This window comes from Gadus macrocephalus, chromosome 23 (assembly GCF_031168955.1).
Source record: "Gadus macrocephalus chromosome 23, ASM3116895v1".
Taxonomy (NCBI): domain Eukaryota; kingdom Metazoa; phylum Chordata; class Actinopteri; order Gadiformes; family Gadidae; genus Gadus; species Gadus macrocephalus.
In genome coordinates this window covers 19862335-19878460 of record NC_082404.1, presented here as the reverse complement: position 1 = coordinate 19878460, position 16126 = coordinate 19862335, and the positions used below count along the sequence as shown (strand labels likewise).

Below are 16126 nucleotides of genomic sequence, written 5' to 3'. Positions count from 1 at the left end.
TTTACGTTTTTATAGATTTTTTATAGCAGAAAAATCTAAAAGATAGCAGCATCTGTGGATGTACGTCATCACACCGATTGTATCATTTAAATTCAAGACTGTGTGTTTGCTATGAATATGCACAGGCCTTAAGACCATTGAAAGCTCTTCGTTCTGGGAATAACACCAGTAACATTATCAGTGGTGGTAATTGATGATGATAGGTTCAAGATTCAGCTAGAATCTTAATGGATGCTCGCCAAGTTCAAGCACGTCCGATGCTAACTAAGTAGAAAAGGATCATTTAAATATCTCCTCGTTTGATGACAAAGTAACCTTCTGCTGTCCCTCGTCCCCTCTGTCCTCGTGACACACACTTCTGTCCCCCAACCTTCTGCTGTCCCTCGTCTCCTCTGTCCTCGTGACACACACTTCTGTCCCCCAACCTTCTGCTGTCCCTCGTCCCCTCTGTCCTCGTGACACACACTTCTGTCCCCCAACCTTCTGCTGTCCCTCGTCTCCTCTGTCCTCGTGACACACACTTCTGTCCCCCAACCTTCTGCTGTCCCTCGTCTCCTCTGTCCTCGTGACACACACTTCTGTCCCCCAACCTTCTGCTGTCCCTCGTCTCTCTGTCCTCGTGACACACACTTCTGTCCCCCAACCTTCTGCTGTCCCTCGTCTCTCTGTCCTCGTGACACACACTTCTGTCCCCCAACCTTCTGCTGTCCCTCGTCTCTCTGTTCGTGTGACACACACTTCTCACCCTTCTACCCCTGAGAGGTTGGGAAGTCAGCATGGCTGCATGCTCCCTCTCTTACACTCTCCAATAAGCCATAACCAAAAGCGCTCTCTTTGGCAAAGCTCTGACGGTAATGTGACAGATCCAGTGAGTTTGTGGTCGTAGACGAGGAGCTGAAGTGGTGAGGGAGGCTCTCCATTGCATTCACATTGGGCTTTTAATCTAGCCCGGCCTGCACGGCAACCCTTGTCCATCCATTTATATGGTTGTTATTGTGAATAATACCAATATTCCACGTCATTATTGTCACCGGAAGATGATTATGACAAAGGCTAATGTACATATGTTCCAATATACAGATTTTAGGAATACACATCTATCTGTACACACATATTCATACATATATATGCATTATGAACACATGCATACTTGACTGAATAATCTCTGTTCACACTCTCAACAACACACGAACACAAACAAGACTCATTTCAGTGTTTAGCATAAGAATCATTACCTTGACATTCAATAATTTATATGCTACAAGAACAAGAACAATTGCTTCTTGAGTCTTTCGTGAAGTCAGCTTCAAAAATGTGTGAGTTTCTATTCCAAAATACATAACAAATCCAAAATACCCATCATTTAAATAATTTTCTTAGGGACTGAAGAGCCACATAACCGATATCGTGGATGGGGATGTCCCATCCCCTGGTTTCTCTAATGCGCTGCACTTGAGCCCACCTGCTCCATCACAGCACAGTATGCCGTGAGTGATGTGATGCGCCCGTTGGCCGCGTCCGCCTCCCGGTGACTGAGTTGTGACACCTCCCCTCCCCAACTCCCTTCCCCCTCCCATATGTTTGTGATGTTTTTGATGTGATGCTTATGTGTTGAGGTGTTTTTTTTTGCTAATCCCTACACTGTGCCCCCCTTATAGGAGCATAGTTTGGGGTATTGACAATTTTTTTTCCCCCTCGTTTCCTCTTGTCTTAGCTTTGAAACTTTCTTATATAACGCGGGCTGCGGGTTCTTCGTGAACAAGCGCCTGACAGTCTCTCCGTCCTGTCTCCCCACACTGTCTTCTATGTTTCTGGGACGGATTGTTACTGGGAATTTCCTCACTCTCCACCTCATCCCTAACTCTCCACCTCAAGCTGGTGTGTAGTGAGCGTTCTGGCGCCGATTGGTTGCCGTGCATCACCCAAGTGGGTGCTACATATCGGTGGTGGTTAGTGAGGTCCCCCCCTTTCTTTTGAGTGTTATTCTGTTTTGATATGCTCTGTAAGGTGACCTTGGGTGTCTTGAAAGGCGCCTCTAAATAAAATGTATTATTATTATTATTATTATCTCTCTCCCTCTGTCACATCTCTCCCTTCTTCCCTCTCTCTCTTAATCCAATACAAATCTATTAAGAATTGGTGTGAATGCATAAATTCATGATTGTCAACAACATGGAGTTAAATGTGTAAAGAACATGTCGTCATGTGCATTTTCTGAAGAAAATGTGTGTGGTTGCATGAGCCAACTCGTCGTATGCACGATATTGCATGTGAGCATGCCAACATGCTAATGCCAGCAAGGCTAATCAGCAAGCATGCCATGGGTCAAGTCCCTGGGCCGCTTTGAAGCAGACTTGAATAATGGGGCTTTGACTGTGGGTTATAGCGCCCCCTGTTGTCGAAGTGTTATTTTACTTTTTGGAGACCTGATTACCGACTTCGACCTTTGACTTTGATCGAATAATTGCGTCTAATTTGCATAATCTAATTTACGTGTTACTCTGCCATTTTGAACAGAATAAAAAATAAGAAATGACTTAAGGTAGGCCCTGATTAAGGACTATTGTACCAAATTGGTGCCGTTTGGGTTAACGAGTCAGTTTTTAAGATTACTTTATTTTTTTCAACCTTATGGGTCCTTGGTGTAAAAAGGTTCAACCTGTCAAATAAGGCCCAGATACCAAGGTTCAGAAACGGTCATCAAATGGACAGGGGCGGGGTCGTTTAGGTTTGCTCGTGAGTTATAGCGCCCCCTCTGGTTACAGCGGCCGGTTTACTTTGATAACTCCCATGCGTTCAGGTTCATTGTGATTGAATTGGCCCATTGACATCATTTATTCAATGATAATATAAAGTGTACAATGGTCTATAAAAGACGTGCACTGATACATCCGACTTTGGTGTTGATCACCAAGAAATTGAAGGAGGAGATAAGAAGAGACTAACCCAGTTCCCAACATTCATAGTCCAGCAAAGGCAAGTGCTATAATCATTGGGCCAGAGGCTCATAGGAAATATATATTTAAATGAGATAGAGTAAGCAATGAAGCACCCCTCTCTCTATTGCAGAACGACATCACAATAGCATGTCTCCATTACCTAGTAGTAGTCACCATATGAGTGGTAAGAATTGTGGTTTGACCAGACGATTGCAGTACTAGAAAGAATTCGCTCTGAGCTGGGGTGCGGGTTCGGGGGTTAAGGTTCACTCTGGGGTTGTTATTGATGTGGAAACATCTCCCCATTATATATGACATTGAAGTGGATCACTAAGTCGAACTCTAAACGAAACCAGACACGCAGACACAGACTGGAACCCAGAGGCAAAACTGCTTTGTCTGCGTGATATATTCTGGCCAAACACGGCTGTGTATTTTATCCAAGCGTCTCTGGGTTCACTTTCCACCGTTCCACACAGCTTCTCTCTCCTGTGACTCCTGCTCCACCATACGAGGGGGGGGGGCACCGCCCAGACCCCACCAGAGGGAGGGGCTCCTCCAACCACCCTAGGGTGAATGACAATGATTTACTCTCCTCTTCTGTTAGGGTTAGGGTTAGAGTCACCAAGTCTGTCGTAGTAAGGAAACCGTTTCAAACCGGCGCCGGCCCTGTGAGCGTGCTCCGAGACTGGGAACACCAGACGCGTTCCAAAGAGAAATATTGACTCGCTCTGCGCAGCTCATGTTTAGAGTCGTACCAGGAGCCCTGAGCTTCAAAGACGTTGTTTTCTTTACTTCTCCCTCGTCTTCCTCACTACTCCCACTCTCCCAATCTTTCCATCTTCCAATCCGTCTTCACACAGGCTTCCCATTCATCCGCCGGGACCCCCCCCCCCCCCCCCCCCCGGGAGATGGTGTGTTATGCCTTCCAGGCCAAACAGAGGAATGCTTCTCAGCCACATGGATCTGAATCCACCGACGACCAAAATGCAAACACAAGCACTTCAAAAGATGGCGAAAAATAGATTTTAAGAGACACAAAGTTTACTTCCTCGAAGGATGGAGCTTGATTTCAAAGCAAATACCAGCAAATACCAACTGGATGATGTCTTGACTCTTACGGTGAACCCGGGTTTAGGACAGACCTTCCAGCGTCCTGCCCGGGACCGGAGGCCCGCTTTGGGCCGGGCGCTGTGGATCCTACCGCGCGTCCTGGAACACAAATGACATGTCATTCAGAGAAGTTTACTCAAAGGTGTTTGCTTTCCGAGCTGCGCTGAGGTGTAATCAGGTGTGTGTGTGTGTGTGTGTGTGTGTGTGTGTGTGTGTGTGTGTGTGTGTGTGTGTTTGTTGCCGTGACACAGCACAAAGTGGTGGTTCCGTCTACAAAGGGCCTGTGCGCGGCGCGGTCCATGCGCGGCGGACGGGAGGGTACAAAAACGCAGTCGCCGGCCCCTGGTTTGTCAACACAGATGGAACATTCCGTACCTATCCACACACACACAAATCTGACAGCAGCCACAATGCTGGCATGAGTGGAAAACTGCCTTCCATACCGCATGCTGGTTGGCGGCGGGGGTAGCGAAGGGGGTGGGGTTAATCCCCTCGCCCCCCCACTTCAGATGTCTGACATGTTTCTGCGGGACCACAGGCCACAGACTGGCGTGGAGCGCGGGCTGCGGTGGAGCTGTTTGTCTGCACAGAGCTGGCAAGCCCCGTCGTCTCCCTCATCTGGTCTCTATTAGGGGAGAGAGAGAGAGAGAGAGAGAGAGAGAGAGAGAGAGAGAGAGAGAGGGAGAGAGAGAGAGAGAGAGAGACAGAGAGAGAGAGAGAGAGAGACAGAGAGAGAGAGAGGGAGAGAGTATAAAGCAGGGCACCCAGAGCGGCTGGGAGCATAGCCACAGCACCCTGGGATCTTCGCCCTCCTCCTCACTATGGGACTTTGCGTGTGGATCTGCGTGCTCTACAGTCTCCTGCAGGCGGGCGTTCTCTCCCAGACCCTCCACTGCCCCCCCGGGTCTGGCCGGGGCTGCGTCCAGGGCCTGACGACCAACGACGCGGACGAGCAGGTAAGAGGTGACTTTAAAGACCGCGTTAAGACACACGGACTGTAAGCCCTTTTATTCACTCAGTGTGCGGCTGAGGTGGAGATGGTGCGAGAGGAGGGACCGCGCTGAGCTAGGACACGGTGTATCCTAACTCCAGTAGTAGTAGGACATGAGCTAGGACACACCGTGTCCTAACTCCAGTAGTAGTAGGACATGAGCTAGGACACACCGTGTCATAACTCCAGTAGTAGTAGGACATGAGCTAGGACACGGTGTATCCTAGCTCTAGTAGTAGTAGGACATGAGCTAGGACACACCGTGTCATAACTCCAGTAGTAGTAGGACATGAGCTAGGACACGGTGTATCCTAGCTCTAGTAGTAGTAGGACATGAGCTAGGTGTGCCGGCTTATCGGGCTTCTGCTCGGTTTTTGGAGGAAAGCTAGACAAGGTTTCCTTCATCGCGTTCCAGATGGGAACTCCTGGTGTCGGAGCAGACAGAACAGGACTGTTTCCTTTTGGGCCCGGTCGTCGACAGAAAACAGCCGGGGAAACATGAACTATGGTAACATAAACCCCCATTTCTCTGGGCTGTGAATCACATAAGACCACTTGCAATTTGACAGAGAAAGAGAGAAAAACAGATCATACCTCTAATGAGGCATCCCCAGCTTAACAACCTCTCTGACCAGCTTCTGTCAAACCATGAGTTGTCGGCACTACCTTCCCATTCCATACCGCCATACCATCATACTACAATTTAGAGTGAGTAAGTACGTGACAGATATTCCAGTGGACTCAAAGACTGAACAAGCTATGTGTACAGGTTCAGCGCCATGTCTCACAATTGACTGGCTAGGCACACGCCCACACATCCACACGTAGACACACACAGACAAAGCCCTCTCACTCTGCGGTGCGCGGTGATTCACTGCACAGCCAAAAGCGGGCCCACTGCTGTACGCGCCCACGGCCTCACCCCATGGTGACGGCCCTCACGCAGACACATGACCTAAACCTTCTGTGACTCTAACCCTAACCCTAAACCTACCCTGACTCTAACCCTAACCCTACCCTGACTCTAACCCTAAACCTACCCTGACTCTAACCCTAATCCTACCCTAACCCTAAACCTACCCTAACCCTGCCCTGACCCTAACCCTAAACTTACCCCTGACTCTACCCCTAACCCTAACCCTGCCCTGACCCTAACCCTAACCCTGCCCTGACTCTAACCCTAACCCTGCCCTGACCCTAACCCTAACCCTGCCCTGACCCTAACCCTGCCCTGACCCTAACCCTCCCCTGACTCTAACCCTAACCCTGCCCTGACCCTAACCTTACCCCTGACCCTAACCCTAACCCCTGACCCTAACCTTACCCCTGACCCTAACCTTACCCCTGACTCTAACCCTAACCCTCCCCTGACTCCGACTCTAACCCTGCCCTGACTCCCTCAGAAATAAGTATTTTGTGACGACAATTGTGGTGGGGAGCGTCCAGGTTAGCGGCAGGGAGCAGTAAAACACCGCCTTCAGCAGACACATGCTATTAACCCTGGGACCAACTCATTGTAGCGTCACCGGCCAGACGTCATGTCTCCCAGAAGTGCACGCCCTCCTGGACCAGAGGCTTCCTCTGGACAGCGTGCTGTCGTGCTTCAGACCGGCAGTTAACATCTCTGTTTTTCCTCTGTTTCCTGTAGACGTCCTACGTGTTGCTCTGTCCAAAGTAATCATCCTCATATGGACATAAAAAACAGATTCAACAGCAGGAAGGGGGCGAGGGATGGTTTCACTCAGCCGTTAGGGTTAGAGGAAGAACGGTATGGGTTTAGAGGAGCTCTGCCACTGAGGCAGTTTATAAATGGACTTTGTGCGGCTTTATTCCACATATGTCTTTTCAGTCTTGTTTTTTTTTCCCGTTCCTACTTAATTGCTGTACGCATGATTATAAACTTTTCCGCCATTTTCGGAACCATCTGATTCCCCAAACAGCTGCTGGTTTCAGACTCTTCTTAGCTGATGTTGGTTCAGTCCAATCCTCAGCTAGCTCCACTGGTCTGTATTCCTTTGCCTGCAGCTACATTACCTGTAGCATTATTCTTGGCACTCCTTCGTGCAGCATTGAGCTTCATTCACCGCCTGTTTCGCTATAAGAGAATATGGCATACATTGTAAATGTTGATGTGATTGATGATGTGATTGTTACAAAGTGAGAGCCCTCATTTCAAATGACTGGAGCAGTGAGATGGACAGAAAAAAGAACATTTGTATTTGTTTGGAGAAGTCATGTTGACCTTTTCTCCCTCTCCTCTCTCTCTCTCCAGTATGCAGATAATATGGAGCCACAGAGAACCCGCCTGTTATCTGGCGCCGAGAAACACTCACTGGTATGGTGCTATCAATAATCCCCTGTCCTGTACAAGGGCAGGCATCAGTCAACTCACTGTGCCAAATTGTGCCTGTGTGTGTGTGGGGGGGGGCCTTAAGACTTGGATCACTCCCAGATTGGTCGTAAGAGAACCACATCGAGTTCATTTAGAAGTTCAAACAGATGTTTACAATTATCCCCATCGCCACAATAGGCTGTGGGGATTGGGGGGGGGGTGGAATAAGAGGTCGATAAAAGGACAAACAATTCCAGGCAGAAAGAGGAATGGCTTTCTTTGGTGCTCCTCACCGACCCAAAACCGCAGAATGTGAATGACAGATCCCTAATTGGGCAAGGTTTTAATTGATCAAAAGCGAAATCCACACAGTCCTAAATTCAACAGCGATATTTACCCGTGATTTCATCATTGTTGTGCTGCCTTCGATCGCCATCCAGGTACTCACAGGAGAGAGAGAGTAATGGAGAGAGAGAAATATTGCTCTCTCTACAAATATTGCAGAGAGAGCTTAATAAATATTCCAGCAGATAATGAAGGGTGCAGTAAAAGTCCTTGTGCATCATAGGCAGCTAACAGGGAGTACCTGAGGCCATCACAGTAAACCCCAGACAGTAGGGGCGTCAACAGCCCTCAGGTCCCGTCCTGTTTTGCCTGTGACATCACGTCCTGAACACTACCTCATGGAAAATAATTATTTTAGGGGGCAAAAGAAAGAAAGGCAATGTCAAAACAAATGCGTTGTAGATGACCAACCGCGGGCTGCATTACAACACTCCGACTCCTCACAATCAAAGGAGGCCCCCGGACAACGGCAGAATGAAGGTCCGTTTCACCTGACAGGAGGACCCGAGGATAGTTCCACTGCCTGTTACATAACTTTAAAAAGATTGACTAAATCTCACTGAAGTCCAATAATACATTTTTATTAACCGGGTCTAATTTAGAAACACAAGGCCGCTCTCTCCCCCGAGTGACAGTACGTTCATTGGGAAAGACCAATCGACGGGAGCCTTCCGTTTGAGTACGGATCGATGGCCCAGCGTAGGAAGCGACCTGGCCAACTGCCGCAATAATAATGTCTCCTGTTCCCCCGGAGCTGGCATTAGATTATAGCCCAATACAAGAGCACAGAAGATACCATTGCGGCATGGACCGCGATAGAAACACACCACCCCATGTTATAATACGACGCAAAATGACATAATGTGGCAAAACACAACGTGATACAACATGACATATCACCAGTTTGACATACCTGACATACCCAGGGAGAGAGACGACATCTGCAGCATAAGACATCAAGCTACACAAAACCCCCACATGCTAAACATGGTCACATAACCCAACACCAGACACAACACAGCATGAAGCCATACAGCAAGACACAACATAAAATAACACACCACACTGTGGCAGAACCGACAGGAACGAACAGAACAGAACACGGCACTGAAACCGGCCAAACCTGCTGAAGCCAGTTTAAAAACACTGAAACAAGAGCTAGATGCGAATAGTGTATATTGCTTGGTTTAAAGGCTTAACCGTATTCATAGAAACAGCTTTACATCACAGCGTAATCCGATTAATGCCATAGTTCCACTATGCTCCTCAATTTGACTTGTCCGGTCGCTAAGTCCCGCCCCCCTATCATTACCATGACGAGCTCGAACAAACAAACCAGACTCGATAACAACATATGAAAAAAAAGGAAAAAATATTTAATTTCTTCCAGGATCAATCGAACGGGGCTACATTACGCTATGGAGGGGTATAGTCAGAACGTATCTGATTGGCTAACCCCTCCATCCCCCAGGGCCTGATGCGGCGGCAGAGGGACCATGAGCCCCGGCGGACGCCCCACCACCTGAGCCCCCACCACCTGAACCCGGCCGGTCAGCCCGGGGCCGTCACGGCCAGGGGCTTCCCCAACACGCTCATACAGGTGAGACCCCAACACGCTCATACAGGTGAGACCCCAACACGCTCATACAGGTGAGACGCCCTAATGGAGCAGGAGGTCGGGGTCAACCCCAGGCTGGGATGCAGACACCAGCCGGGAGGGAACCCTTCTAGGAGTGGTAACCCGCTGTGCACGTGGGCCGCGTGCTGTAACTCGGGGCATCACTCTCTGTGCATCTACATCCTGGGACAAGGACTGATTCAGCAGTCAACACCGGCAGGCTGGTCTAGTAGAGAGGTGACTCCCACCCTGTGTACCCTAACCCTAACCCTAACCAGTGGGTCCTGTGTGTACCAGTGGTTAACCAGTGGGTCCTGTGTGTACCAGCGGTTAACCAGTGGGTCCTGTGTGTACCAGTGGGTCGTGTGTGTACCAGTGGTTAACCAGTGGGTCCTGTGTGTACCAGCGGTTAACCAGTGGGTCCTGTGTGTACCAGCGGTTAACCAGTGGGTCCTGTGTGTACCAGCGGTTAACCAGTGGGTCCTGTGTGTACCAGTGGTTAACCAGTGGGTCCTGTGTGTACCAGCGGTTAACCAGTGGGTCCTGTGTGTACCAGCGGTTAACCAGTGGGTCCGGTTTCAGGCGGAGGGTGGACGGAGACACCGCCCCGCGCCGACCAGCGGGAAGAAAGTCAAGAGGCGGCCCCGGGCGGGGTCCTTCTCGCTCATCGTCAACAACAACCCCTCCGCTCCACTACAGGTGGGTCTCCATGGCAACAGCCAGGGCAGGGAGCCGAGGTGGTGTGTGTGTGTGTGTGTGTGTGTGTGTGTGTGTGTGTGTGTGTGTGTGTGTGTGTGTGTGATTTGATCGGGTTCAGCTCACCCTTTGACAGGAGTTGTTTAAGACATGACCTTGGAACGCCCTTTGACAGAAACGTTGAATAGAGCTGAGAATACAGTCCATAATAAACCCGACATTGATTCACTTCTCTGAGGCCCTGCAGGACGCGAGCTGTGACTCATCGAGCCCTTTGTGTTTGGTTCTCAGATCAGCAGAGCCCGCAGACAAGTGAAGACCGACCCCCAGAAGAGAGGGAAGTCCGGACGGTCTGGTGCCTACTCCGTCCTGGTGAGTTCACATCCCCTGGTTTAATACCAGTCCTGGTGAGTTCACATCCCCTGGTTTAATACCAGCCCTGGTGAGTTCACATCCCCTGGTTTAATACCAGTCTTGGTGAGTTCACATCCCCTGGTTTAATACCAGTCCTGGTGAGTTCACATCCCCTGGTTTAATACCAGTCCTGGTGAGTTCACATCCCCTGGTTTAATACCAGTCCTGGTGAGTTCACACCCCCTGGTTTAATACCAGTCCTGGTGAGTTCACACCCCCTGGTTTAATACCAGTCCTGGTGAGTTCACACCCCCTGGTTTAATACCAGTCCTGGTGAGTTCACATCCCCTGGTTTAATACCAGTCTTGGTGAGTTCACATCCCCTGGTTTAATACCAGTAAGTCAGGCCTACTCCGTCCTGGTGAGTTCACATCCCCTGGTTTAATACCAGTAAGTCAGGCCTACTCCGTCCTGGTGAGTTCACATCCCCTGGTTTAATACCAGTCCTGGTGAGTTCACATCCCCTGGTTGGGACGGTTAGGGTAAGAGTTACCTACCCTTTTACCATTTTTGCTTCAAACTATTCCAACTATTCCAGTTCCATTTTACTTTGAAAGAGTTGTTCTTGTTTTTCTTGAACATACCTTCACTTAATGCAGATTCCTCCTTTGGCAAAGTCTATTGACACTCAATCAATACAAAAGCACAAGGCACAAGTGATGGAATGAGTGACATTGATTTTTTTCTCTACGTGTTTCTTACTCTATCCAGGGAGACCCACACACTGAAGGACAGACTGATGGAGTGTGACAGAAGAGAGCGGCTACAGCAGGAAGTGTGACAGCGATGGCATCCTATTTGATCCTGACAACGCTTTTATGTTGAAAATATTTAACAACAACCACACGCCACACTACGATGAATGTTTGCGTGGAATTCTGACAATAGTTTAAAGGCTAAAGAAACTAAAGAAAAGCAACAGCATATTGTTTGACAAGATCATGCTGCGTACGGCAAGCTTTACTGTTTCCACTGCTTGCTAGCTTACTTTTATAAGACAGTCTGGAAACCTTATATATATATATATATATTGCTTCAAGTGTCTAATATATACTTGCATGTTATTCAACATGTCTTACATTTCTTGGGGTCAGCTATTTTGTTTAAATATATTGAATCACTGAACTATTTTTTTAAATGCATATTTAGGTGTTTTTATACCACAATTTTCAATAAAGTTAAAGTCACGCCAGTGAAGTATGTGGTTCAACAGTTCACATTTCAAACTAATTTGCTGTGCTTCATCTCATATATTTGTAACATTGGATAACATATCAGAACACATTTCCATTTACCACCACCAAACAGAGTCTGCTAATGTGGCACAACACTGAATGCTGCTGGGTGCAGGATAGCAGAGGGCTGGTGAGCGTACAGGTTGGGAAGGCCAGTTGGCAGGCAAAGCAGGAACAGAGTCTGTTAATATATTTACATTAATCAGCCAAGGGCACACATAAGCTACTGGAGTGGAAAAGATTTGCAAGTGCGGTCCACACCATCTGTTTCAGAAGGCAAACCTGCATTTAAACATCCTCACTCACGTTGAATCCATTTAGCACCCATTCAGAAACTTACAGTATGGTTTGGAAACAGGAGTTTGACGGTTTCTGCAGCTGCCTGCAAAGTGCTCAATTTTGTGGGAAAATCCAGAGGCACGAATGTAATGACACTATTTAGACCTTACTGAAGCCATTGTGTGCGTGTTTCACATCCCTTTCCTATTTAGTGCTTTGAGTTGAAGAAGCTCATTTTTGGGAAGTCAAGATGGCAGAAGCACATTTAAATGAAAAACACCCCGAAATCGCTTTAGATACCAAATCCATATCTCTTTACTTGATAAGCGTTCAAACCGGGAGCCTTTGAGGGGAATGGGAGCCTTTGATGGTGGCAATGGGGTTCTTGTGAGGAAGCACAGCAATCTATATAGAAAGGGATGACTCATACCTCACTTATTCAACCATCAAAGCCATCTAACCATGACGAACCATAGTGCAGTTTCATGGATTTTAAGGCACTGATGCTCAAAGGGATAATACTGCCTTTCATTCATACCCTGGATTCTCCCTGAAGCTGCTAGGGTTAGGGTTAGGGTTAGGGTCATTGCTGCTAAAATCATTTCCACCGCCTCTCCTTTTCATACCAAGAACAGAATTGGATTTTGGACAATTTGGTAAACGGCCAAAAAGTATGTTTTTTTTCTAGCCAAGGATCCGGGACAATTGTATACATGTGCCGATTAAAAAAGTTAATGACCCTCATTAATAAACAATGGAGTTTAAAACTTTTTTGCTGCTGCAGTCGTATAAATATTAATGCACACTCTGCCTGGGTAGCTGCATTGATTATCAATTCTTTGAGCCCAGAATATGGCTAGGCTTGTACAGTTTAATTAGATAATAGGCCAGGCTTATTATGCCTCCACGGTAGGGGAGGGGCCAGCTGGGTCAACCACTGAAAATAAACTGGTGCTCTACAGGAATGGTGCGTTAAGGAGAGAGACCTTCTAGCCTTCTAAGATGCTCATAATTATTCAGTGGATTAGTTATTACATAGGGCGATTCTTACTATGCATACTAATAATATTCAACGAATTAATGATCACAACGGACACCATATAGGAGAGAGAAATTAGATCATACCAGCAGGGTCTGGGGTTGGGCTGCGCTGAGGCCTCTGATTGGTGTTATGTGATTGTTTTCAGTTGGACAGCCAATCAATGAAACAATTAACCGAACAATAATGCCAGCAAGTTGCTCTTAAGTCAAATCTTGACATGTAACCACACGTCCTCCTCCTGTTCCCCAACACTGTACCTAGCCCTCCATAGAGTGAGGAGGCTCACCCCCCCCCCCCCCCCCCCGTGGGCCCACCCCCACCCACCTGCTGCCACTCGCTATCAGCTCACAGGCGAGGCCATGTCACGTCCCCCCCCTCGCGTCACCAGCCCCCCAGGAACACTCCCCACCTGTCACATCAGCCATGCCTCTATGACAAGGCGCTACACAGAGAGAACGAGACACGAGAGAGCCAGACAGCCAGAGACAGAGAGACAGAACAAGAGACAGAGAGATGGAGAGACAGAACAAGAGACAGAGAGAGAGAGAGCCAGACAGCCAGAGACAGAGAGACAGAACAAGAGACAGAGAGAGAGAGAGCCAGACAGCCAGAGACAGAGAGACAGAACAAGAGACAGAGAGATGGAGAGACAGAACAAGAGACAGAGAGAGAGAGAGCCAGACAGCCAGAGACAGAGAGACGGAGAGACAGAGAGACAGAACAAGAGACAGAGAGATGGAGAGACAGAGCCAGACAGCCAGAGACAGAGAGACAGAACAAGAGACAGAGAGAGAGCCAGACAGCCAGAGACAGAACAAGAGACAGAGAGACGGAGAGACAGAGAGACAGAACAAGAGACAGAGACAGAGAGACAGAACAAGAGACAGAGACACAGAGACAGAACAAGAGACAGAGAGACAGAACAAGAGACAGAGAGACAGAGAGCCAGACAGCCAGAGACAGAGAGACAGAACAAGAGACAGAGATGGAGACAGAACGAGAGACAGAGAGACGGAGAGCAAGAGAGACAGAGACAGAACAAGAGACAGAGACGGAGAGACAGACAGCCAGAGACAGAGAGACAGAACGAGAGACAGAGACAGAGAGACAAAACGAGAGACAGAGAGAGAGAGAGACAAAGACGGAGAGACAGAGACAGAGAGAGGGACAGAGAGACAGAGACAGAGAGAAAGAAAGAGACAGAAAAAGAGAGCGAGAGACAGAGACAGAAACAGAGAGACAGAGACAGAAACAGAAACAGAGAGACAGAGACAGAGACAGAGAGACAGAGACAGAGAGACAGAGACAGAAACAGAGAGACAGAGACAGAGAGACAGAGACAGAAACAGAGCGACAGAGACAGAGAGACAGAGACAGAGAGACAGAGACAGAGACAGAAACAGAGAGACAGAGACAGAAACAGAGAGACAGAGACAGAGAGACAGAGACAGAGACAGAGACAGAAACAGAGAGACAGAGACAGAGAGACAGAGACAGAGACAGAAACAGAGAGACAGAGACAGAAACAGAGAGACAGAGACAGAGACAGAGAGACAGAGACAGAGACAGAAACAGAGAGACAGAGACAGAGAGACAGAGACAGAGACAGAAACAGAGAGACAGAGAGACAGAGACAAAGCGAGAGAGCTGAGGGATGGTGAGAAAGATGCGTGTTCGAGATGCGTAATATGTGTTTTATATCTCCCTGTTTTCGGGACATTGACAGACAATAAATAACCATGATCTTTAACGGCCACTCAAACATTGATTCTACTCGCCCCGCTCCACCGGTGGGATAAGGGTGACCGCGCTGAACACGAGGTTAGAAAGACTCAACCTTATTTTTGCGATTCCATCACCAAATATTTGTATTTATGTCTCCTGCCGAGTCACTGCCCGTGGCCGGATTCTAAATCTCTTAGTACCTGAAGCCAAAAATATTGATGAGTTTGAAACCGGTACTCGACTATATGAAAACAACGTTATTATTAATACTGCCAGGCATGATGGATGCATCTCAGAGCAATAGATTGGAGTAACGTGGCAGGTGGAATGAGAGAGCAGCGCTGCCGAGAATGCATCTCAGTAAAGAGACTGGCCAGCACTGAAACGGCTCATGTGATTTACGCCCGAGGCTGTGGCCTATGGCACCGGATTACACATTACCTTCCAAGTCACGTTTCAGATCCCCTGCAGTTAAAACCAATAGATAGACTCTCATTTGTTCCCAGTGCCATTTCTTTACTGAACTCAGATTTTGGAGCTCTGGGCGGACATTGTGTTTTTGGTGCACAGTGTGAGGTATGATTACCTGCTGTGTGAAAGGTACTCCATGGAGAGCAGAAAGTGTTTCCTGTTTTCATTTTTTTTTTTTTACACATAGTAGTTATTATTATTCTGATTTACATGGGTATGTCATGCAGGGATGCTTATCAGCATGCTTGTATACAGACTGCACTATTTATACAATCTGCATGTGTGTTTGGTCTGTCATGTTGTACTTTCTGTCCTATGTTGTCTATTGATATCTTGCTGCAAACCAAATCGCCCTTAGGGGACAATAAAAGCTTTAACTAACTAACTAACTAACTAACATCAGTACAGCAGCGCATTCCATCATTACGGTCCAAAGATGTAAGTTATGGTTTAATAAGCATCAAACAGGCAGGTGAGAGTGACAAGTGTGCAGAATTGCAGAGAGAGACCACATCAATTTGATAGTGAGAATCGATGATTCAGAAATCCCATTTTTCACACAAAGTGAGACAAAGTATTGTTTTAAAATAAAATAAGAAAACACGTTTATCCGTGCCCTCCGCCCTCTGTCTGAACAAGTCAGTGAATCTTAAAGAAGAAGAGGAGCAGAGAGAACGCCATGTGGAGAACATTCTAGAGTAGAAGAGGAGCAGAGAGAACGCCATGTGGAGAACATTCTAGAGTAGAAGAGGAGCAGAGAGAACGCCATGTGGAGAACATTCTAGAGTAGAAGAGGAGCAGAGAGAACGCCATGTGGAGAACATTCTAGAGTAGAAGAGGAGCAGAGAGAACGCCATGTGGAGAACATTCTAGAGTAGGAACATAATCACAATGAACCCGGGCTGCTTCAGAGTGACACACTGAGA

At 47.8% G+C, this 16126-nt stretch overlaps 1 protein-coding gene across 1 annotated transcript; it reads left to right on the top strand.

Moving 5' to 3' along the window:
- Positions 1-4581: 4581 nt before the first annotated feature.
- Positions 4582-12733, top strand: si:dkey-12l12.1 (uncharacterized). The gene is made up of 6 exons (XM_060045163.1): positions 4582-5008; positions 7316-7378; positions 9192-9320; positions 9921-10037; positions 10326-10406; positions 11160-12733. Exons 1-6 carry the CDS (start codon positions 4874-4876, stop codon positions 11196-11198), a joined length of 564 nt encoding a protein of 187 aa, XP_059901146.1. The 5' UTR covers positions 4582-4873; the 3' UTR covers positions 11199-12733.
- Positions 12734-16126: the final 3393 nt, after the last annotated feature.